Source organism: Indicator indicator, chromosome 1 (assembly GCF_027791375.1).
Source record: "Indicator indicator isolate 239-I01 chromosome 1, UM_Iind_1.1, whole genome shotgun sequence".
Classification (NCBI taxonomy): Eukaryota; Metazoa; Chordata; class Aves; order Piciformes; family Indicatoridae; genus Indicator; species Indicator indicator.
The window spans coordinates 95,856,325-95,879,724 of NC_072010.1; the positions used below are offsets into that span (position 1 = coordinate 95,856,325).

At 38.2% G+C, this 23,400-nt stretch overlaps 1 protein-coding gene across 1 annotated transcript in view; it reads left to right on the plus strand.

Annotated features, from left to right (window-relative positions):
* The window catches only part of ZNF654 (zinc finger protein 654), a 48,079-nt gene extending 25,217 nt beyond the window's left edge, over window positions 1–22,862 (plus strand). Inside the window, exons 3-9 of the mRNA XM_054383887.1 lie at window positions 2,810–2,891; window positions 8,056–8,191; window positions 12,671–12,873; window positions 13,597–13,736; window positions 18,005–18,146; window positions 20,088–22,404; window positions 22,755–22,862. Coding sequence (XP_054239862.1) covers window positions 2,810–2,891; window positions 8,056–8,191; window positions 12,671–12,873; window positions 13,597–13,736; window positions 18,005–18,146; window positions 20,088–22,404; window positions 22,755–22,762 — 3,028 coding nt within the window. The 3' untranslated portion in view covers window positions 22,763–22,862. The remainder of the gene's footprint in view (window positions 1–2,809; window positions 2,892–8,055; window positions 8,192–12,670; window positions 12,874–13,596; window positions 13,737–18,004; window positions 18,147–20,087; window positions 22,405–22,754) is intronic.
* Window positions 22,863–23,400: the final 538 nt, after the last annotated feature.

Genomic DNA, 23,400 nt, shown 5'->3' on the forward strand with positions numbered 1-23,400 from the left:
GTATAGTCAGCAGGTGCTCCTTGGGACCTTGCAGCTGCTGCTGCTTCCATCTTGTCAGCAGAGGGAGGAAGAGACTGTGCCTCGTTAATGGTGCCTGCCTGCATAGCCATGGCTGTTATCTCAGATCCTGGCCAAGTTCCCAGAGCTGCTGGCAGAGTTCCTGCAGCTGCTGTTCCTGGGTTTGAGCCAAAGGTATTGGCAGTTTTCTCATAAGCTTTCTCTTCTCTACACTTAATTGTGATCTCCTGGACTCTGTAATCAGAATCAGAACCTAAATCCAGATCTCTCTGAGCTCTTCTGTGTTTCCTTTTACGTCTGCGCAAGCTGCTAGATCAAGTACCTCCATGTCTTTCTCGATGCAGTGCTACCATCAGCGATATGACTATTACAACAATCACCAGGTTCAAGCTCAGCATAAAAATCAGTTTAGGGTTCCATTGGTTCCCATAACCCTCTGCAAGAGGAATAGCAAACTCATATGCTTCTGCTCGCAGATACGTAGTTGAGTTACCATCATATCAGGTCACTCCCTAACCTGTACTGGTGCATGATGGTGTTCCTCCTGAGGTGCAGTACTCTACTCTTGTTAAACTTCATCAGGTTCCCCTTTGCCTGGCTCTCCAGTCTATCCATTTCTTGCTGAACGGCAGCACAGCCTTCTGGTGTATCAGCCAATCTTCCCAGTTTTGTATTGTCAGCAAACACTCTGTCCATTTATCCAGGCTGTTGACGAAGATGTGAAACTAGACTGGCATAGCACTGATCCCTGGGAAATACCACTATCTACAGGTCTCCAACTGTACTGATTGTTGGTCATGACCCTCTGAGCTCTATTGTTTAGCCAGTACTCAATCCATCTCAGCATCCACTCTTTTAACCCCCACTTCCTGCGTTTATCATTGAGGATGTTAAAGAAGGCAGTGTCAAAAGCCAGGCTAAAGTCAAGGTAGAGAGCATCTACTCATTCAGTAACACCATCACAGAAGGGTTTCAGATTAGTCAAACATTATGTCCCCTTGGTGAATCTATGCTGGCTGGTTTCTGGTAACCTTCTTCCATGTGCTTGCAGATGACTTCCAAAATGAGCTGCTCCATCACTTTTCCAGGGATGGAGGTGAGACTGTGAGGTCTGTAGTTTCGTGGGTTTTCCTTCTTACTCTTTTTAAAGAATGGCGTGACATTGGTTTTGCTCCAGTCCTCAAGCACCTCTTCTGTTTTCCATGATCTTTTGAAAATGATGGAGAATAGTAGAGCAACCACGTCAGCCAGCTCTCTCAGTACTTGTGGCTGCATCCCATCTGGACCCATGGATTTGTGTGTGTTCAGTTTAACCAAATGTTCTCTAACCCAATTCTCATTGGTGGAGAGTTTGGGATTCCTGGGGGCTTGTCTTACCAGTGAGGACTGAAGCAAAGAAGGCACTTGGCCTTCTCTACATCTTCTGTTAACAGGGCTCCTACCTCATTCAGTAGTGGGCCTACATTTTCCATATTTTACCTTACTGATGTATTTGAAGAAGCTCTACTTGTTCTTTTATTTTCTATGCCATATTTAATTCTGAGAAGGCCTTGGCCTTCCTTGTTGCATCCCTACATGCCCTGACAATGTTTCTATAATGATTGTCTCAGTTGCTGTATTAAAAATAAATAAAATGCTAGGCAAATATTTTAAGATGATGGAAAATCGTAGCTGAGCCTAGTTGAGAGACATCCCTGCCCATGGTAGGGGAGGTTGGAGTAGATGATCTCTAAGGTCCCTTCCAACCTAAGCCATTCTATTCTATGAAAATAAGGCAGCCAAGTCAATTTGAGTTAGCTGGTGCTGAAAGGGTGAGTCCTATCTTGTTCTTTATCTGCCACTTCCTTTGAGGTAATGCTTGCAAATTCATGTTGCTGCGTGTGCACCTAATTTTATTTAAAACCTTGGTGGTGGTAAAATTTAAGTTTTATTGTTTAGTTTGCCACAGAGAGAATGGGTTAGTTATATTTGCACAAAACTTGTCCTTTTGAAAATAGTCTTCAAAGGCATTTTTGGAAATATGAAATGAATAGCAAAATGCTTTTATTTGGAAATTTGAAATGAACAGCACCTCTATCTATGAAGATGCAGGTTTAAACTTCAGTGGGTCTTGCCACAAGACAGGCTGAAATGAAATAAAATGTGTTAGTAGAAAGTTCTTATCATACTTGAAAATATGGATTGTTGGGAATCTGCATTCGTGTGAAGTTACTGTTCATTGAATATAGCTCCTTTTGCTTGGTGCATACTGTAGTAATTTTACAGTTTTCCTTTCTTCAAAATTGTTGCATCTCTGACAAAAGATTTTGAGAAAGGCTTACTTTTATAATGGTGAATGGGGAGCAGCAGTGTGCTGAACATGAATGTTTGAGGGAGACGATCAGGCAGGTACGGTGAATCCAAATGTCCCGAACTTAATAAAAAAAGTATGACAGAAGGGATTTTAAGTTGTGCTTAAATATAATTATTCTGTAACTGATTCGGTTTTGATAGTTTCTATATAGCTGTACTGTACTTGTGACTTGATGCCTGATGAAAAATGTTAGGAGTGTGTGTGTAAGACAAAATCCAGCACAAAATATCAGACCAACGTAAAATTTTTGAAATATGAGTTGCATTTGGAGAGTGTGGGTGTTGCCAAAATTTTAAAGTGACTCTGGCTGGCATGGGCCTAGAACTTATGATAGTCTTAATTTTTAGTTTAGTACTATGAAAACTGTAACAAGTAGTTTCATTTTTTGAATTGACATTTTTAGTTTGACTTAATCACTACTTCTGTTTTTTTTTTCAGGAGTTTTTTTGAATTGCTGCTGTTCTTTGGAAAGGATGAGTTCTATGAAGATCCTTTGAAAGATATTTTAGCTTCAATCCAGGTAGTTTTGCCTAGTTTTCATATAAAACTCTAATATTATTTTAGTACATATGAAGGCAGTTTTTTGTGGATGTATAACCTCGAGGAAACATGCTTTTATAGTGAAAGAGTGTAGCTACTTACATTTGTACTCAAAGGAGATTAGAAAAGGATATTTGAAGAGAAAGCCGTTTATTCTAACATTGCTAAATGAATAAATATGCTTCTCTTGTAATACCAATCTTAACATAATTTGTGCATTTCCCATATCGAAGAGGAACACTTCACCTATTTGTCTAATCAGAACTTAATGCCATCCAGTGTTGCATATCAGTTCATGACATGAAACCTCATTTCCCTCTGGAGTCTTCAACAGTCATGAAATTCAAGGTCTGTCTTAATAAACATGTCAGTGTAAACTCACATTGTTTAATACTGTTGTGCCCCTGTCTAGACTGGGACATGGTTTTGTATGGCTATATACAACCATAAGATAATTTTTTTATTCTTTCTTAGGTGAGTTTGGGGGGGGTTGATTTTTTTTTTTTTTTTTTTTTTTTTTTCCCCCCCCACCTGAACTGATTTTGAGTGTGGGTTTCACTGCATTTGTGTTACCATGAGAGGAAACTTTGTTACAGGGAAAAAAAAGATGAAAACCAGGGTTATTTCTTCTGTTAATACTGATTGTGGAACTGCAGTTTGAAAAATAGCTATCCTTTTGTTGTTTCGATGTTGATAATCAGTGTATAGAATATGGAGTGGGCTAGGCTGCTGGTGGGCTAGCTGTAAAAGACCTTGATGTGGTGAGAATGGCCCTCTCTGTTCCTCAAAGATAGCTAGCTCTGCAGCTACAAACTAAGAGGTTAGGGAGGCTTTTGCTCCCTGGGAAAGTGTTTTGGGAACCAATCTGACAGGAAAGTAAAAAGGTATTTAAAACCTCCTCATATGGGTGTGATTTTTTTTTTTTTCTTTTTTTTATAACAGTGGGCTGGGGGGAGAAGTTTACAGAGAGCTCCTGACATCACAGACAGATTCTCAGGGGTCTACTCTTCAATTTTTGTTTTCTTGGGAGAATCTTCTTTATGGGGAGAAGATGGCTTTTTCACTGCTGTGACTAGGCATTTTTGTTGCAACATTTCCTGAAGTTCTCCATGATGGATTTAATAGATACACTAGGGAAACAACTGAGATAGTGGAATTTTCAATATGTAGGGAGATAGGAAGGAGCAGTAACAGAACCCTCACTTTGGACTTTCGGAGGGCAAACTTCAGCTTGTTCAGGCAACTTATTCAGAAAGTTCCCTGGGTAACAGCCCTTAAGAACAAAGGGGTCCAGGATGGTTGGACCTACTTCAAACAGGAGCTCTTAAAGGCACAGGAACTGGCAGTTCCCACATGCTGTAAGATGAGCCGGTGGGGAAGACGACCGGCCTGGATGAGCAAGCAGCTCCTGAAGGATTTAAGGGGAAAAAAGAGGGTTTATCACCTTTGGAAAGGGGGGGAGGCAACTAGTGACATGTTTAAGGATGTTGTTAGATCATGTAGGAGAAAAATTAGAGAGGCAAAAGCACAGCTAGAAATTAAACTGGCCGCTTCCATGAAGGATAACAAAAAGCATTTTTATAAATATATTAATGCTAAAAAGAGGGGCAAGAGGAGCCTCCACTCTTTATTGGACATGGAGAGTAACATTGTAACTAAGGATGAGGAGAAGGCTGAGATTCTAAATACCTTCTTTGCCTCCATTTTCAACAGTAAGGCAGGAGGACTTCAGGATAACTGGCCTCCTGAGCTGGTTGGTGGGGTCAAGGAGCAGTGTTGTACTCCTGAAATCCATGTGGAATTAGTTCAAGACTTGTTGAGTCACTTGTATATTCACAAGTCCATGGGACCTGATGGGATCCATCCTAGGGTGCTGAAAGAGCTGGCAGATGAGCTGGCCAAGCCTCTCTCCATCATTTTCCATCGGTCCTGGCTCACCGGAGAGGTCCCAGGAGACTGGAAACTGGCCAATGTGACACCCATCCACAAGAAGGGACGGACAGAAGAACCTGGGAACTACAGGCCTGTCAGCCTGACCTCAGTGCCAGAGAAAATCATGGAGCAGATTGTCTTGGGGGCAATCACTGCGCACCTGAAGGATGGCCAAGGGATCAGGCCCAGCCAACATGGATTTAGGAAGGGCAGGTCCTGCCTGACTAACCTGATCTCCTTCTGTGATCAGGTGACCAGCCTGGTGGACGTGGGAAAGGCTGTGGATGTAGTCTACCTGGACTTCAGCAAGGCCTTTGACACTGTCCCCCACAGCAAACTCCTGGCCAAGCTGGCAGCCTGTGGCTTGGACAGCAGCACTGTGCACTGGGTTAGGAACTGGCTGGAGGGCCGAGCCCAGAGAGTGGTGGTGAATGGTGCCACATCCAGCTGGCAGCCTGTCACTAGTGGTGTCCCCCAGGGATCAGTGCTGGGCCCCATCCTGTTCAACATCTTTATTGATGATCTGGATGAGGGGATTGAGTCAATCATCAGTAAATTTGCAGATGACACCAAGCTGGGAGCAGGTGTTGATCTGTTAGAAGGTAGAAGGGCTCTGCAGAGGGACCTTGACAGGCTGGACAGATGGGCAGAGTCCAACATGATGGCATTCAACAAGTCCAAGTGCCGGGTGCTGTACTTTGGCCACAACAACTCCATGCAGAGCTACAGGCTGGGGTCAGAGTGGCTGGAGAGCAGCCAGGTGGAAAGGGACCTGGGGGTACTGGTCGACAGCCGCCTGAACATGAGCCAGCAGTGTGCCCAGGTGGCCAAGAGAGCCAATGGCATCCTGGCCTGCATCAGGAATAGTGTGGCCAGCAGGAGCAGGGAGGTCATTGTACCCCTGTACACAGCACTGGTTAGGCCACACCTTGAGTACTGTGTCCAGTTCTGGGCCCCTCAGTTTAGGAAAGATGTTGAATTGCTGGAGCATGTCCAGAGAAGGGCAACGAGGCTGGTAAGAGGCCTTGAGCACAAGTCCTATGTGGAGAGGCTGAGGGAGCTGGGACTGTTTAGCCTGGAGAAGAGGAGGATTAGGGGTGACCTCATTGCTGTCTACAACTACCTGAAGGGAGGTTGTAGCCAGGAGGGGTTTGGTCTCTTCTCCCAGGCAACCAGCCCCAGAACAAGAGGACATAGTCTCAAGCTGCGCCAGGGGAGGTTTAGGCTGGAGGTGAGGAGAAAGTTCTTCACAGAGAGAGTGGTTGGCCATTGGAATGGGCTGCCTGGGGAGGTGGTGGAGTCACCATCCCTGGAGGTGTTCAAGAGGGGATTGGACGTGGCACTTGGTGCCATGGTTTAGATAGTCATGAGGTTTAGGGTGACAGGTTGGACTCGATCTTTGAGGTCTCTTCCAGCCTTCTTGATTCTATGATTCTTTGGTGGTGGAGAAATGGCTGGTTGTGTGGCAGTTTGAGGAATGCTTTCATTTGAAGTACCCCCTGAGCTTTCGCTGGAATTTGTTTGTGGCACAGTGACTTCAGAAACCTGTATGTTGGTCACAGATGCTGCTGTTACAGCTGGCACAGGACTACTTCTGCCCCTAGAACTTCCAGAACTGTTCAATGGACTCATCTTCATAGCACTAGTAGGCGAAGGCAGAGGTGTGCTGTTATCACTGTCCGTAGGCAAGTCTAGGCTGCTCTCATTCAGAGCAGTCAACCTGATCCCTTCTGTAAAATGCTTTTTCTGAAGCACGTGATTAGGTAGTAATTGGTAAAGTTGCTTATGTTTTGCATGCCTTGCAGCAATCTGGGGGTACTGATTGACAGTAGGCTGAACATGAGCCAGCAGTCTGCCAAGGTGGCCAAGAAGGCCAATGGCATCGTGCCTGTATCAGGAATAGTGTGGCCAGCAGGAGCAGGGAAGTCATTCTGCTCCTGTACTCAGCACTGGTTAGGCCACATCTCGAGTACCATGTCCAGTTCTGGGCCCCTCAGTTTTAACAAAAAATGTTGAGTTGCTCAAATGTGTCCAGAGAAGGGCAAGAAAGCTAGTGATGGGGTTGGAGCGCAGGCCCTATGAGGAGAGGCTGAGGGAGCTGGGGTTGTTTAGCATGGATAAGAGGAGGATCAAGGGAGACCTTTATTGCTCTCTACAACTACCTGAAGGGTGGTTGTAGCCAGGTGGGGGTCGGTCTCTTCTCCCAGGCAACTAGTGACAGAACAAGAGGACACAGTCTCAAGGTGTGCCAGAGGAGGTTTAGGCTGGATGTTAGGAAGAAATTATTCACAGAAGGAGTGATTTGCCATTGGAATGGGCTGCTCAGGGAAGTGTTTAAAATAAGACTGGATGAGGCACTTAGTGCCATGGTTTAGTTGATTAGATGGTGTTGGGTAATAGGTTGGACTTGATGATCTTGAAGGTCTTTTCCAGCCTGGTTAATTGTGTGATTCTGTGACCGTTATTTCAGTTACTTAAGCATTTTTTAATATCAAACATATTCATCTGAATATAAAAGAAAAAGATAATTGTAGCAAAGAATTTGCAGAAAAAAATATGTGAAGAATTTTGTGGGTGCATTGAAGCCGTTCTTCAGTTATCTAATTTTGAAACAAAAAGATGTACCTTTTTCTTGTGTTTAAAAGTCTACCATTGATTAACATTAATGTTAACACTTACCAGCAAATAACAAGGGGATTGGAAATCATGGGTTGCTAAAATACTATACGCAGGTTTATTTCAGGCAAGCCTAATTTCTGTTACATAGAGTTTTGGAGAGAAACGACTGCTTGAGGGCTGTTGACTCAAATTCAGACACCGTCACTGGATCACAAATCCAGCATCAGCTTGTCTAAATTTGTGCAGACTGGCATGAACTGAAGTCTTCTACAGAATATGCCAGTAATAGTTCTTCACTCAAGGAAAGATGTTTTTACATTGTTATGAAAATGACAGGCTCTTGCTGCATGCTTCTAGAAAACATGAGCAATCTGGCTTCCATGATTCTTTATTCCTGATTTTAGAGAATATACATATTTGCTTTAGGGCTTTGTGTAGGGCTAGGGAATAAAAGACTTTGTAGCTTTGAATTTTGACTGAAGAAATATTTAAACATGCATTGGGTTTCTTGTTTCATAACTTGTGGATGGCCTAACTTTATTTTTAGACAACGTTTTGTTATGCTTTCTCATTGTTGCTTTTTTTGCATGTAGGAATGTCAGAATCTACTAAATCGATACAGAAATATGAACTTGGAACTAGTGACTCGCATAATCCGAGATGGTGGCCCATGGGAGGATCCAGTATTACAAGCAATTCTTAAAGCAAAGCCTGTGTCACAGGAATTAGGTATTCAATTTGCCACATTAATTTTTTAAGTACTGAAAATTGTGTTAAATTATGTTTTCGATAGGAGGATCAAATGTCATCAGATGGGTTTGCATACCATTTAACTGTTTTTCTGTTGTAAAATGTACCTGTCACTTTATTTGAAAGAAACCTACATTGCTTTGCTAGTAGTTTAAGTCTACTTTTATAGTGTAAAGATAACATTAATACAGATACAAGAGGCTACTGAGCAGTTATTTATTACGTGAACATACTATATCCAGGTGTTCAACCCCTGAAAGAGCATGGAGAGTGACTTGACTTTAGGTACACTACTGAGGTAATACAATAATGGGCAGGACACAATGTGTATTTTTATCTCTTGGTATTCTGACTCATTTTATTTTTCTTACTTTTTTTAATTGTAAATACTCTGGCTTGTGGGTTTTCTTGGGTATGTTTGGAACGAGACCTGTGACTGTTCGTGATAGCTGCTTTATGTATATGTAATTCCTAGAGGTGGGAGTAGGAGAAATGTTTCTGTTAAGGCTGCAGAGTACAACAGCATTTTAGTGTGTGGAAACAAACATCACCAGAATGTCAGTGCAAGTTCTTACGGAGAAGATACCCAATCTACAGTAGTCTTAAGTAACGTCTTATGCAACATCATTGTTGCAGTGATGCACCTGCCAGCAGTGCTTTGTTTTGATAGTGATAGAAAATAGTAGTTCTTCTGCAGATGTTATTGTGTAATGCAGTACTCAAATTCATTACTCTGTTTATGACAGTGTGTTCATTCTGTAAAGAGAGGAAGAGGGTTATAGTCAGAACAGACAGCTCAGTGAGCTGCCTCCTTAAGCAGAGAGAGTATTTTGATAGCAAATATAGTGTCTTTGTTTCGTCTCTTGTGAAGCAAGCACTTAAGTAACATAATTTACCCATGATTTTTTATTGTATATCTGATGAACTTCTAGTCAAATACCTACAGCAACAAAATGAAACCCATGTTGTTCTGCATCACGTGACAAAGGGTTGAAGTTTTGGTGGGTATCATCTGAAGTTAAACTTCAAATCTCTCCTTCAAAGAATTAGTTTAGTCTTTGCCTTAATGATTTTCTTGATCATCATGGTAGGTAACAGAATTTTCACATAGTTTCAGTCTGACAGAGTAGGAAGGAGATTACATATCACTAGATGATAATTTTGTTTTCAAGTCTTTTCTTTTTCCCCTCTCCTGAGGTATTCTTCCTCCTTTTATCTTCTGATATCCCCACACATCTGTTTGGCATCTCAACTATGATGACAGACATTTATTTCAGATAATTCCTTTTGGAAGCTTTTTCTTTCTTGTCTCACTTTTAAAGTCTGATTCTTGTGAAGTCTTACACAGCAAACATTTTGTTCTGCTTTATAGGCTGGCAGTGTTTGGTGTCTATTGTGAGACTTGTTCCCTCAAAGATCACTATTTTAAATGATGAAAACTGCATGTTATTGCCAAGTCACTGACTTGTAAAAGTCAGTTTGATAAACATGTAGTGTGTGAACTACATAATCCTGTCTTCAGTTCATTAATTACATGGAGAAGCCTAGGCCAACACACACTGTGTCTGTTTTTACATAAATTGTAGCATACTTTGAGATGTTGCAGCCTATTTTGAAATGGCTGGAAAGGCAGTCTTTAAAGAGAAACCTAGAAGCAATAAAATTCTAATACGTTAGGGAGAATAAGCAGCCTACTGTGAACTTCTAGAAGAGCATTGTAGACTGATAGAAATAGAAAAACTCAACAGCTAAGACTTAAGTAGGTATTCTTTAATAATTTATGTACAATGCTAGACACAGCACTGGACACATGGGGTTTCCCCTCCAAACATGTGCATCTGAGTGCAAGCTTTACAGAGTTAATATACAGTTAGCTACTACATATTCATACTATTTCCTATTCATTTGCATTTGGTTCCTCTTATCCATGCATGGCAATGTCTTTTAGTAGTGGGCAGGGGAAGGTCTTCCTCTCAGTTGCATTCTTCTTCTCCACATAGGCTGTTTGGCTGTGTAGTGGTGCTTTTTTTTTTTTTCCTGTTCTTCTGCTCACATCTGCAGGAACATCTGGTCTATTCCTGGCCTATTTTTCCATTATTTATACATTGTCTTAGATAAGCATTCCACAGACTTATCTTATTCTAAGCATTACCTTGTTGTGTGACAGCTTTCGTCTTGCATGATAAGTAGGCCTTCAGTTTTTAAACACAGAGCCCAAGGTTCATGTCTTCCCCTCTTTCAGTTCATAAATTCGAGGCACATTGTGATACATGGGCATCCTGTCCCTCAAACTTTCTGGTTTCCATACATTCATTTAGTTCTGTTATTCTGGATCCTATACATTGATATACAATAGGTAAATGTATAATTATTCTGAACAGATTAACACAACAGATTAATATAACTCTTCTTCAAGGCAGAGGTAGACTCATATGTAAACAATAGATTTCCAAGGTGATGGTTGGCATTCCTTGCTCTAAAGGAAAGCACCATACATGCTGCCTGAACAAGAATAGATGTTGTTTTCTCCAAGCCATTTTGATGTAACACAGACTTGGCTAAATACTACTATAGTTAGCAGTTGTCTTTTCCTTGGTGGGGTTGGAAAAAATGGCATTCCATTCCAGTGGTGTAGCTGAAACTCACAATCTGTTTCAAAACAGTGCTGGAGATTGTAGGAGACCCCTGTGTTTGGGAGCTTGTGCTGGCAGAAGTGGGATTCTCATTTATGGAGCAGAGGGGCATGCTGACATAATTGCTTTTCATACAGAAAGCAGAAATTATATTAAAAGTTAATCTGTATTGTGAACTGCAATCTCCCCTTGTCTGAGATAATGTTACAGCCAGTTGTTACACAAGCAGCATCTTCTTAATATTAACACATTACAAAAGCTAAATGTAGCCTAATTTTTCAAAGAATATTCACTACTATTGGGTAGTATTTGTGTAGGTGACTGATTATTTGATTTATTATTCTAAGTATGTTAATTCAAAAAAGGAAAGACCTTTACCTGGCTTTAAGGATTGTTCTATATGATGACTTTTTCTTGCAGTTAATGACCGCTGTTAGACACTGGCTTTCAGTTGTCATCTTTATTGGAAGTTCTAATGGATAATGGAATAAGATCTTTTCTTATGATGGACTATGGTACATCTATTTAGCAAATCTCATCTGAAACTTTGTATCACCTTAAATCATAGTCCTTAAATGTTCATTAGCATATAATGACATTACCTTTTGTAAAAATACAGATGCTAGAGAAATCCTGTTTCTCAGCATTAGGAATGTCTTTCACACCAGGTTTCTTCTAAAAATAAAACTTTAAGTGATAGTTTGTTTTACAAGTAATCTTTTCTTTTGGGGGGAAAAAACCTTCTCTTCAGATTATGGTTTTAAATGTCTGTTAAAGTTGCTTGTAACTTCTAATACGTTTCCTTCTAAGGTGTGAAGTTCTCTTCCCACTTCTATCCATCATTTGCTTTATATTGACAACCTCTTTTTTTTTTTTCTTTTTTATTTTTTCAAATGTGGATACCCTGTAGTACTGTATAGCATTTCATTAGAAACCATGGGTTAAAAGGTAGCTATTGAGAATGTAAAATCAGGCCATGTTGTCCAATATATTGCTTAGAGGTGTTCATAGCATATTGACATTTGAGTGTACTTTACTTGATGAGATAGATACGAAGCAACATTATTGCATTTTGTACCCATGAATGTTATTTTTACTTTTAATCCTAAGAGACGCTAGAATATGTGTGGACTTTTATAATAGAGATCTAAAGCATGTCTTCCGTATATTTAATAATTTCTCAATTACTTGCATGTTAAGTATTTTGAGTGTCTTAGTTGAAATGATTTCACTCAAGTGTGAGCTTTAGGATTAGCTTTTAGATCCGAAAAACCGATTTCCAGGATTCAGGGCCTGGAATTTAAAAGTATTTAGGGATTTAGAATTGTGTCCATTAGCACTTTTTTTAGAGGAAGATAAAGCATGTTTTCCACTTGTCCAAAGAAAAGCAAGGTTTTCAAAGCTACTTAAAGCAACAGCTAATTTCTTCTGTTTTAATGAATAATAAGTATCCTTATTTCCATTTAAAATATTTATCATTATAGCACTAGAAGTGATATTGATGCTATATTTCTAAGTCATCCAGATTCCAGTGCTGAGACAGATTTTTTTTCTTGAAAATGTGTATAAATGTGTATATTTCACTAACACTTTGCAGCACCTCGTGTGTTAGAAGTAAAGTACTGAATTGTATTACTGGTGTAGGAAAAATAACAATTTCTGTTTCCAAGGAAGACTCTTCATGGTATTTAATATATAATAGCTTTTTTTATCAGAGCCTTCTTTAATATTATTTGTTGATATTGTGCTATAAAAAACATTACGTTTAAATCTGTTGTTTGGACTTCATATTCTAATTGCCTTTAAATCTTTCTTTTCTGTACAGTTAACAAATATTTAAGCTCTGAAAATCCACTGTTCTTTGAACTACGTGCCAGATACCTTATTGCCTGTGAACGCATCCCTGAGGCAACGGCTCTTATCAAATCTTGCATAAAACATCCCGATATCAGTAGAGATCTGTATTTCCATCAAGCTCTTTTCACCTGTCTCTATATGTCACCATTAGAAGATCAGCTATTCCAGGAGGTATTGTTTGTCAGTATACATTTTTTTTTTTTTTAATGAAGTGGTGCATTATACTGATCATGTACAAATTGTCAAGAGGAGCATATGGAACTCTTGTTTTTTGTAGAACTAAATGTCATAAAATCAGCCAACTATGCTAGTGTTGCTTGATTTAGTGCTGGATTAAGCTTTGGAAAGTTAAATGTTAAGCGCTACAAATCTTGTTGACCTAATGCAAAGTTTTAGGTCAAGTTTACTTGTCGATATATTCCCTAAAATATCTTAAGTCATTAATATTTTGTAACTTCAGTTTATTGACTATTTTACTGTTGACTATTTTAGCAGAATCACTTAAGCATAATTGATGTCAGTCCAGTACTTTGTACATGAGCTTCCTTAGTTTTTTTGATGATGAAATGACACTCCAACTGAATGTAGCCCTACTTTTATGACGAATAGCGCTTAATAGATAACAATGCTTTTCCTAACCTTAAGAACAAGCTCCTGTAGTGCAAGAAATTGCTTTTGTGTAGTCTTAATTTCTCAATTATTGTGATTGCCATTACTCTAAAAATGTGAATGAACTCTAAATACATCTAAATCTCTATTTACAGACCTACACAAAAGCTGTTCCAAAGAAATTCTATGTTAACTTCTGAAGTTTTTAGTATCTTCTTTAATATAGCAAGGTTTTTATTTCATGTTAGCAAATTTATCTAAATTGATTTTATTTTAATTGTATAGCACTTAATGAGGACTGATTGCAAGAGTGGAATTGAGATCATCTGCAACACTGAAAAAGAAGGGAAGACTACCTTAGCCTTACAGCTATGTGAATCGTTCCTAGTCCCACAGCTTCAAAATGGGGACATGTATTGTATATGGTAAATACTTTATTTCTGGTGAAGCATCTTAGCAGATAATCTTTTTGCTAAAAAGAAAGTCATCTAAACTTTGAGATGTAGCTTAAGTTTAAAATACCAGATAAAACAATTCTAACATGATTTTAAAAACATTCTTAATACATCTGTTATGTCTGTTGCCTTTTTTAACACAATCATGTATGGTGGTAGCCTCCATAGTACTTAACACTTACTAGCTGCTTCACAGTAAGAGAAAGGTGAACCTTTACACGCTTTCAGCTGTTAAAATGTATAAATATTTGGTTTTAGCAATGTGTATCAGTCTGTAGACGGACAAAGCAGATATTTTACTGTTCTGCTACTTGGGTGATGCTTCATATAATGACCAAACTGCAATGTCACCAATGTGTCTAGAAAAAAAAAGTTCTGAAAATGTGCTATGAATTCTGCAGATTTTACTGTATATAAACAAAGCCATAACATGTATGGTAGTCTTCTAGAAAACAAGAAAGCATGTCTTCATTACACACTGTGAATCAGCTTGATAGTTGTACATCTTTATGGCTAAGAATTGCTTTCTGAAGAGTTGTCAAAAGTAATTTAATCAGTCTGTCAACTGAAAGATTGCTAAGGAAGATAATCCTTCTGTTCATTCTGTATAATTTCTGTACTTGAAGTAACATCTGCATTCCTTGGTAAAGTATGCTTAGTTTGAAGTAGTCACACCGATTTGATTATTTTTATTTTTCAGTGAAAAGAGATAAAATATAACTACTGCATAACTACTTTTAATATGGAGTTTAGAATCTATGAAGGATTTCCCTGTTCCCAGAAGGCAGGAAATAAAAAAGTATGATGTCTCCGTCTTTTTCTTTTTTTTTATTTTCTGTAAGAAAGTAATGAAGGTCAGACATTAAAATGCTTGGTTTGTTAATAAAATATTTTCTGAGTAATTATGATTATGACATATTGCCAACACCTTGTATTATAGATATACCTAGTGGTATTTTTCATTCAGTCTGTCTAGAAAAAGGTGGGCCTGACTGTCCCAATAGAACAGATGAAGAAGTTCAGGTATGAAGTTTGTGTGAGCCCAATGACCAACTTTGGAATGGAATCCAACTTCACCGATTCATTCCCAAACGCTACATCTCCTGACTTGTTACTTACCAGGAAATTTGCAGATGTAACCTACACATAAGAAATTAATTTCAAATAATGGAATTAAACCTATTTTTAATGTTTTTTGTTCTAATAACACATTAACTTTGCTCTTACCCAGCTGATCATTGTCTTGCATCATCCATTTCGAATACTGCTACACAAAGCAAGATGTCTGTCCTTATGTTCTGACAAAATAGATGTCAGAATGGAATTTCAGAAGAGACTAAAGTACTGTCTAGCATATAGATATCTGTCTATCCTAGCATCCTAGTATTTTTAATCTTTTATTCTGAATATGGAACTTGAGTGTCTTTAGAGTTCAGAGCAGTTATATCTGTGCAGGTAGAGTAGTTTTTTCATTCTTTACAGATGCCAAGCTGTAACCCAAAAAGAAATCTGTACAAGTTATTTCAATTTAAGATTAACAGATTATGTAAACTGGAATGAATCTTATGAAGGCATGACTGTACTTGAATTCAATTTTTTTAAGAGGTAGGAGCTAGGTTAAATTACCTCACATGATGTATTTTTCTCTAGAGGATATTTTAATGTCTTCAGTGCAGCATAAATCAATCATGTCTTGTCTGGAATTGAGGACCTTGCAGATCTAGCAAGAATCTAGCAGGAAATCTTCACACTGAAACCATTTATGTCACAAAACTCTTACTGTTTCTATTGACATTAAGAATAAAGTCTAGATCCAGATGATGTGAATTGTTTTTCTGAAGTGAAAAGCCACTTACAAATTATCAAAGCAAGCTGTGCTTAGTCTCACTAGAAATATTTGTGTACAAGCCATTGGTAAGGGATCAGTCCATAATGATGTGATTAACGACCTTCTAGTATTAAAATGTGATGTCCCTTCAGGAAGATAGCCAAAATTCTGATAGAACAAGCATAGCAGAATGGCTCTCATTCTCTTTCCAGGCAATTTTAAAATGCAGTTTTGGCTGTTTTCAAGTGGTTCCTATGCAATAAACTATTAAGGACTTTTTTTCCCCCTACATGTTCAGTCTTTGGCCTTTACATAATTTTGTGAATTAGGTAACATTTTGGTTAAGTGTGATATCTGTACCTAAGAAAAGGTAGACTTTCTAGATCTAGGTAAGATTTTGGTATTTTACAGGGGGTTAACAGGCTGGATGACCTGATTGCCTCTGGTAAAGATAGTATATCTTTGCTAGAGTGCTGAGGTCTCACAGACTTTAAATTGTCCAGTGCATGTCCCTAGTTCACACTGAGGCCTGTGTTTAAAATACTAAGTTCTACTATGCAAGAAGTAAATATCATTAAGTACTACTATGATGTAATAATTCAGCAGATAGAAAGCTACTCCTGCCTACATTATCTCAGGTTCATAATCTATGTTGTGATTAATGGCAAAGAAATATCTCAAGTACTGCTGATTTCAGCATTAAAATTGGTATCAAAAGCATTTAAATAGTTGAAACTGTCCGATCAGCTCTTCAGGAATCCTTTAATCCTTAATGATTATCAAAGTCAGAAATGTGCTTGAGAAGGAGAAGAGTTAGACTAAAACATGGAAGAGTTAGACTAAAACATTATTTCACATCAGAGTATAGTCAAGTGGTTAAACTGATCTAGCAGCTTGCTCTTCACCACTGGAGCTGCTGCTTCTACATTAATTTTCTCCATTTTGGCTATTCTCTTGTGTCAGCTGTCACACCTGTCTGAACCACATGGTAGGCTACTTAAACTTCTAATCTTAGAAAAATAATTTGAGTTTTCTGAAATTCTCTGGGATTACTGTTGAAATGGCTTGCTCTGAAATGGTGTGAGGCAAAGCAGAGAATAATGTATTCTTTAACTGCTGTAACATTTAATGGCAAAAATGTTACTTCTTTTTTTTACTTCAGGTTGAGAATTTTAGTGAGCTTTATGAATGACTTGGTGCACAAACACACTAGTTAGTTTCAAACTTGAATGTGAAGTTTGTAAAGACTTGAGAATTTAGATTTCCAAAGTTGTAAAGGCAGAGGTGAACAGCTTGTATCTTCAGGAAACCTGTAATACAATTTTTTTCGTTGGTAGAACTGTTTGTACAATTCCTTTTTCAGTTTCTCCTATGTAATCTTGATCTTTCCTTCCACTTGAGTTTTTTGGGTTCCAAATGAAAGAAAACAAATGAGTTCTCTTGTCTAGCTCTGAAAATGCCAAACACAATTGTAGTGCTCTCCTAAATTTACACATGATGGTGTTTTGTCATAATTATTCACTTCCTTCACACAGGCACTAACATCAGTAGACAAGCTTAATCTTGAGAGCTTTATCTGATTTGCATCCAGCACATACTAGAGGCTCCAGAAGCCTAGAAGGCTTGTGTTTTCTGAGGGAGGAAGGCTGGTGCAATAAAAAAGTGTCTTCCTTCAGAGAATTAAGTCTATTGGTCCTCTGTTTTCATTGCAATGTTATAGTGAGATTTCCAGTTAGTCCGAACTATATCTACTTCTGTGTAAAATCTTTGTGCTTGCAAATTTTCTTATACAAAAATTTAAGTCCAGTTGCCTTTCCAGGTCTCTAAATTAATGTGCATAGTCCTTACAGGCGGTAAATTTCAATTAGCTGTATTTTATAGGCTATGTAAAAGAGACAATTTTGTTGTAATATGCATAACCTGAGAACGTCAATATTTCCTGTCAATGGGCCATATCAGCAGCTAGTTTTCTACAAGACTTTCCACTTTCCACTTTCCACATTCACACAATTATTTTCCTGCAAGACTTTTCATGCTTGCACTGGAAATAATTTCTTATATTAGCTAATCCCAAGAGAATGTTCAGCATGATATTTGTTGCCTGGTGGTGTTAAGGGCTAGGTGCTGTGGCATCTGATTTTATTATTCAAGTTTGTACAAGTTGAATACATGAATATTTTGTTGAATATTTAATTGGCTCAGTGATAGGAGATATCCTGAATGATTAAAAAACAGTAATAAAGTGCATTTTCCATTGTGCCTGGTGTACAGTCATGGTCTTAGATTGATAGTATGCTCTCAAATATGATTTTAGCTACAGAATATGCAAATAGTTGTTCTTAGTAATTCATCATGCTTAGTGATAGAGTTCTAAAAATCTAATAAAAATATTTTATTCTGTCCTTTATAGGGACCTAATCTTCATTTGGAGTAAACTGCAGCTTAAATCTAACCCATCAAAACAAGTATTTGTCGACCAGTGCTACCAGCTTTTAAGAATTGCTACAAATGTCAGAGTAATTTTCCCTTTCATGAAAGTGATTAAGGATGAAGTAAGTTTTGTATAACTCCACCTGACTCCCCCATCCTTCTTTTCTGTTTTTGTTTTTTTTAACTATTTAAAGAGAACCTATGTTTACATTGTGTAATGGTGTACTAGTTTTCGAACTAGAACAGAACTAATGATGCTGTTCAGTGATTTCACCTGATTCTCCCTTATCCTACTGGAAGCGTAGCGAGTGAGCAGCAGTGTCGTACTTAGTTGCCGACTGGGGTTAAACCACTACAAAAGGCCACCTTGTTGGAAAGTTAAGAGAGGACAGGGAGGGACACACTGTTAACTTAATGTTGTCAAGTTCCAGAATGTGCTTCAATATTATGATTGCCCTTGGGCTGTTTGTGGTTTAAAATGCTTGGCTTTGGTTTTGTTCTTCTTATGGACTGCTGAGTTTATCTTTCTGTCTGCACTAAGTTTAAGGAGTGTCATCCTCTAAACTTAAATGAGGAAATTAATAATATATGGAATAAATATGAAAGATGCATTGAGGAGTTGTTTTGGTTTATGGTTTTGGTGGGGTTTTTTTGTTGCTGTTATTTTTTTGTTTGTTCATTTTCTGGTAGTTTTTTTTTGTCGTGCAGTGCTCTTTTTTTGGTGTTAGAGAGTTTTTTGTGTTTTGTTTGGGGTTTTTTTGTTGCTGTTCTTGTTTTTTTTTTTTTTCTCTTGGCTCATTAAATAAACAGGACTTGTGTGATGCCATTGTGTATGCCTTTCAATCTTACTAAACTTTGAATCTTTCCACCTGTTCTAACCAGATCTGAAGAAGTGCTTAATGTAACATTAAGGAAAAATGAGACTAAGATAGGAGAAGACATAATTTTGCTTCACAGAAGTGTGCTTTCATGCTTCAGATGTTAGTCTTGTACTGTCCCATACAGACACCTGCAAAAGATGTAATGTGCAATGTTTTGCACACAGGAGAGCAAGCTGTTTCCAAACAAATGTTTTTTATCAATCTGAGTGAATAGAGTGCGTTCATATGCTATGCCCTAAATGAATTATAAATCATCTTGTCCCAGGGGCTGCTGTACAGTTCTAAATGCAATGATTGGCTGCTGTCCAAGTTTAATCTCAGTATGTATTCCAAAATACTTGCTCTGACAGGAATAGCTACTATTTGTATTTGCATCTGAATGATCGTATTTTTTAACTCTCTATGTAGAGAGCATTGTGTGTGTTTCTTAATACACATTTAAAGCTTCCTGGAACTCTTGTTACTTTAATCTGCTACCTGTTGGGCATTATGTTTCTGATCATCCCTCAGAATTAAATGTTCCAGGTCAAGGCCTCTAGCCTAAAGCATGGAATAGGAATTCTGCATATGTGAAGCAAAGTTAGTCAATTTTTAAAAGTCAGGCCTTTTAGAGTGCTTGGCTGTCAGTTATTATGGTTTTCCTGTCGGTCGATGTTCAAAGTTGAGAGTAATGTTTTATCACTTGTATTTTTATACAGTGTACATTAAATGAATTAGAGCAGGGATAAATATGTAGTTAACTGCCCAGTTTTAGCGTGAAACAGCCTACATAACGAAGATGCCGAAGAAGATACTGCTGTATCTGATGTGATTGTCTTTGTAGAACTGCACGTGGCACAAGTTTTGTCGACAGTAGTTGTATAGCTTTCACAGTGCAAACCAGATGCCACTTTTGAGCATTTTTGTATCTGTATTTTATTGTCTTGTTTGAGGATTATTTTAAAATATATGTGTGTCCTGCTGGTAAACTTCACCAGAGGGCTTTCCAAACTCTTTATTTACAAATAGATGAATATAAATACATAGGATGTTGATGATTGGATATTTGGACATGGCTTATACTAAGTTTTTTGTTAGTATTTGTTCAGTGATTTTGGGTTTTTTTTCTGTGGAACTGATTTCTATTTTACTTTTAACCATTATGCATACTCTATAATGTACACTGTAATTTCCATTCTGCAGGTTGGTGAAGATGGCCTTCAGATATGTGTTGAGATATGTGGATGTGCCCTACAGTTGGACCTTCGTGAAGATCCCAACATGAAAAGTCTTATTTATAAAACAATTGCTCATTTTCTGCCAAATGACTTAGAGATCCTCAGAATATGTGCTCTTTCAATCTTTTTTCTTGAGCGCACGTTGGAATCTTACTACACTGTTGAACATTTATATAAATGTGCAGATGAAGAATACAATGAGTGCACTAGTTCTGTTCAAAATCGTGTGCGTTTTGAATTGCTTCCAATTTTGAAAAAAGGTTTATTTTTTGATCCTGAATTTTGGAATTTCTTGATGATCAAACAGAATTGTTTAGCATTGTTAGGGGATAAAGCCTTTATTGGCTTATGTGAAAGTACACTGGAAAACTCTGTTGCAAATACAGAGACGATAGAGTATAGGGCTCTTAATGAGGAACGTGTCTGTTCAACAGATGTAAGCAACAGGAAGCTTGACCCTGAAGACCTCTCTGAAGTCCAGTCCAAATGTAATGCCAGAAAGAACCATGAAGTGTTTGAGGCATCTGAAATGTTAGATCAAACTGTACCAAGGCATTGCTGTGTGATATGCAACAAGGAATTTCTTGGTGGTCACATCGTGAAACATGCACAAGCTCACCAAAAAAAGGGCAGTTTTTCCTGTGTGCTTTGCACTAGGAAGTTCAGACAAAAAGGACTTATGCTGAAGCACTTAAAGAATCATGTCAGGAAGATAGAAAGGCAACATCTTGCTGCAGTTCTTGAGGCTGGCCAGCAGGCTCCTATGCTTAATGAACTAGAGTGTTCCAGTGTTTCTCTGTCTCTTGAAAATGGGAATTCTGATAGTTCCAAAGATAATGAACCAGAGACTGCAATAGCTCCATGTGCTGACCAGCTGGTCCAAGTGGAGAAGGAGCATACAGAACAGGTATTTGATACAGTGGAAAACCATCTAAATGACCAGGATGATGCTACAGAAAATAGCAGTGACAGTTGTTTCAATAACATTGTTGATGCTTTAAGTACAGAAAGTTTGCCTGAAGATGAAGAGAGTTCCAATAAAGAGTTACTTCTTATGCACAAAGTGAATGGAGCTTTTTGCCCTCGAAAAGACATTGATCCTATGGATGAGGAAGGCGCCTTTAAGTGCCCTGCTAGTGGTTGTGCTAGAGTGTTTAAAAAGATAAGATTCCTCAATAAGCATGCAAGAAAAGCTCATCCAACTGATTTGAAGGTGCAAGAGCATATAATGAAATGGAATAATGGAAAATGTCGCTTCTGCCAGAGAAAATTTGCTGATTCCCAACATTTTATAGACCACCTGAAGAGACATGTATATCCAAATGTTTATTTTTGTTTACACTTTAATTGTAATCAGAGATTTAAGCTGTCAGCTGAACTTGCAGAACATACAAAAAGTCACAGCATTTTTAAAGCTCAGTGCAATTTTGCAGAGTGCTGTGAGCTCTTTGAGGAGCTCCCTTTGCTGTATGATCATGAGGCTCAGCATTATTTAAATAAAACACTAGAATGTTCAGAAGATGCAAGTGAAAAAGAGTCTTCAGATGATCCCTCAGAACTTTGTAGTTACCAAGATGATGATGAATCTGTTAATGAAAAAGAAACTGTAGATTTACCAATTCCAAGTTGGAAGTCAAGGAAGGATTCCACAGAACCAAAGACTTATATTCAAAGTGTTGAGAAGAAAGCAAATAATCTAATTCACAATGGAAATGAAAGTTTATCTGAGGGTGGCACTGCAGTTTTAAATTTGGTAGACCAAAAGACACCTGTGTTACATGCAAAATCAGAAAACTGTAATGTTGTTAGAGACCAACTAGTCAACGGGCACAATGAACTAGATCAGACATCATCAAAATCATCAGAAATACCTTTGAACAGCAGAATGGCAGATGAAACAAGGACAGAAAATGGGTCAGTGTTATCAGTTTTACAGAATTGTCATGATGTACCACAAAATAATGCTGTTGCTGTGCAAGTACCTGCTAAACCAAATCAGGCAACAGAGAATACTTCATATGGGGTCATTTTAACAAAACCATATTTTAGACCCTTGCCTCCAAGTTATCTTGATGAACGATACATTAGCATGCCAAAACGTAGAAAAGTTTTGACTGATGAGGCAAATACTCATTCTGAACAAGATATATTTTGTAGCAAATCAACAGAAAGGTTTAGATGTGGCAACTGCTTAACCATCTACTGTAATTCAGAGGCACTTGAGGCTCACCTTGCACAAAAGAAGTGCCAGACGCTCTTTGGATTCGATTCAGATGATGAAAGTAAGTCTTACGTTTCTACTGGTTTGATTTGTTTGGAGGTTGATATCCACCAAAAATTATTTTGAAAATGGGCAACCTGATGGAATAAGACAGACATGGCTTCTTAGCAAGTGTAGTGTGCTAAACTGGCAGTTCAAATTGGACATGTTTAAAATGAGAAAGAGGTGATGAGAATTGTTAGGCAATTCTAATGGAAAATGCTCATCATAAAACAGAAGGGGCTAATTCAGTCTGTCTTTCCCTGCATGTTTGAAACTAAACATGTTGAAAAACACAAGCAGTGTTCTAGATGAAAGGGTGATTTACAGTAGTTAGGTTTTATTCTGATCTCAGTGCATTCTCTTTTACAGGTGCCTGATATTGTGGGAAAATCTGCTAAACGAGGAGTGGTGTAAGAAAACACTACATGAAAAAGCATCAGTCCGTTTCCCAGTTGGCCTTAATCATAAAGCAGTTTTGAATTACTTCAAACAAACAAAACAACCAAAAAAACCATAACCCAAACAAACCATGACCTTGATAAAAAGCACATTTTTGTAGACAAAACTCAGAGGAGCAAGAGGAGCTCTGCAGATCTTGAGTCCAGAAAGGTTACTATGAACTCCCCAAAGTACCAGTTACCTGAAAATCCACATTCATTCCAAATGTGTGATTGAAGCTTAGCAGGCACAGTCTTTTCTAGTATGAAAGCTTAGGGAAAACAAGGCATATAGTTATAGAGAAAGCAGAGGTGTAAACCCAGCCAATTCTCAAAGCTGCTGTAGTTGGAAAAGTTGTGGTTAATGAACATCCATTCACACAGCTGGGAAGGAATCATACAAGAAGGTATTACATTATTACATAATATGCAGAAGAAATCTATAGAGCAACCATGCATTCTTTTTTGAAGTTTGAGTATGTGATTCCATTATCTGCCTAAGAAAATGGAGCTCATTTAATAAACTTAAAAGCCAAAAAGAGGGATGTAGAAAGAAATCTTAGACAGATGGAATGCTC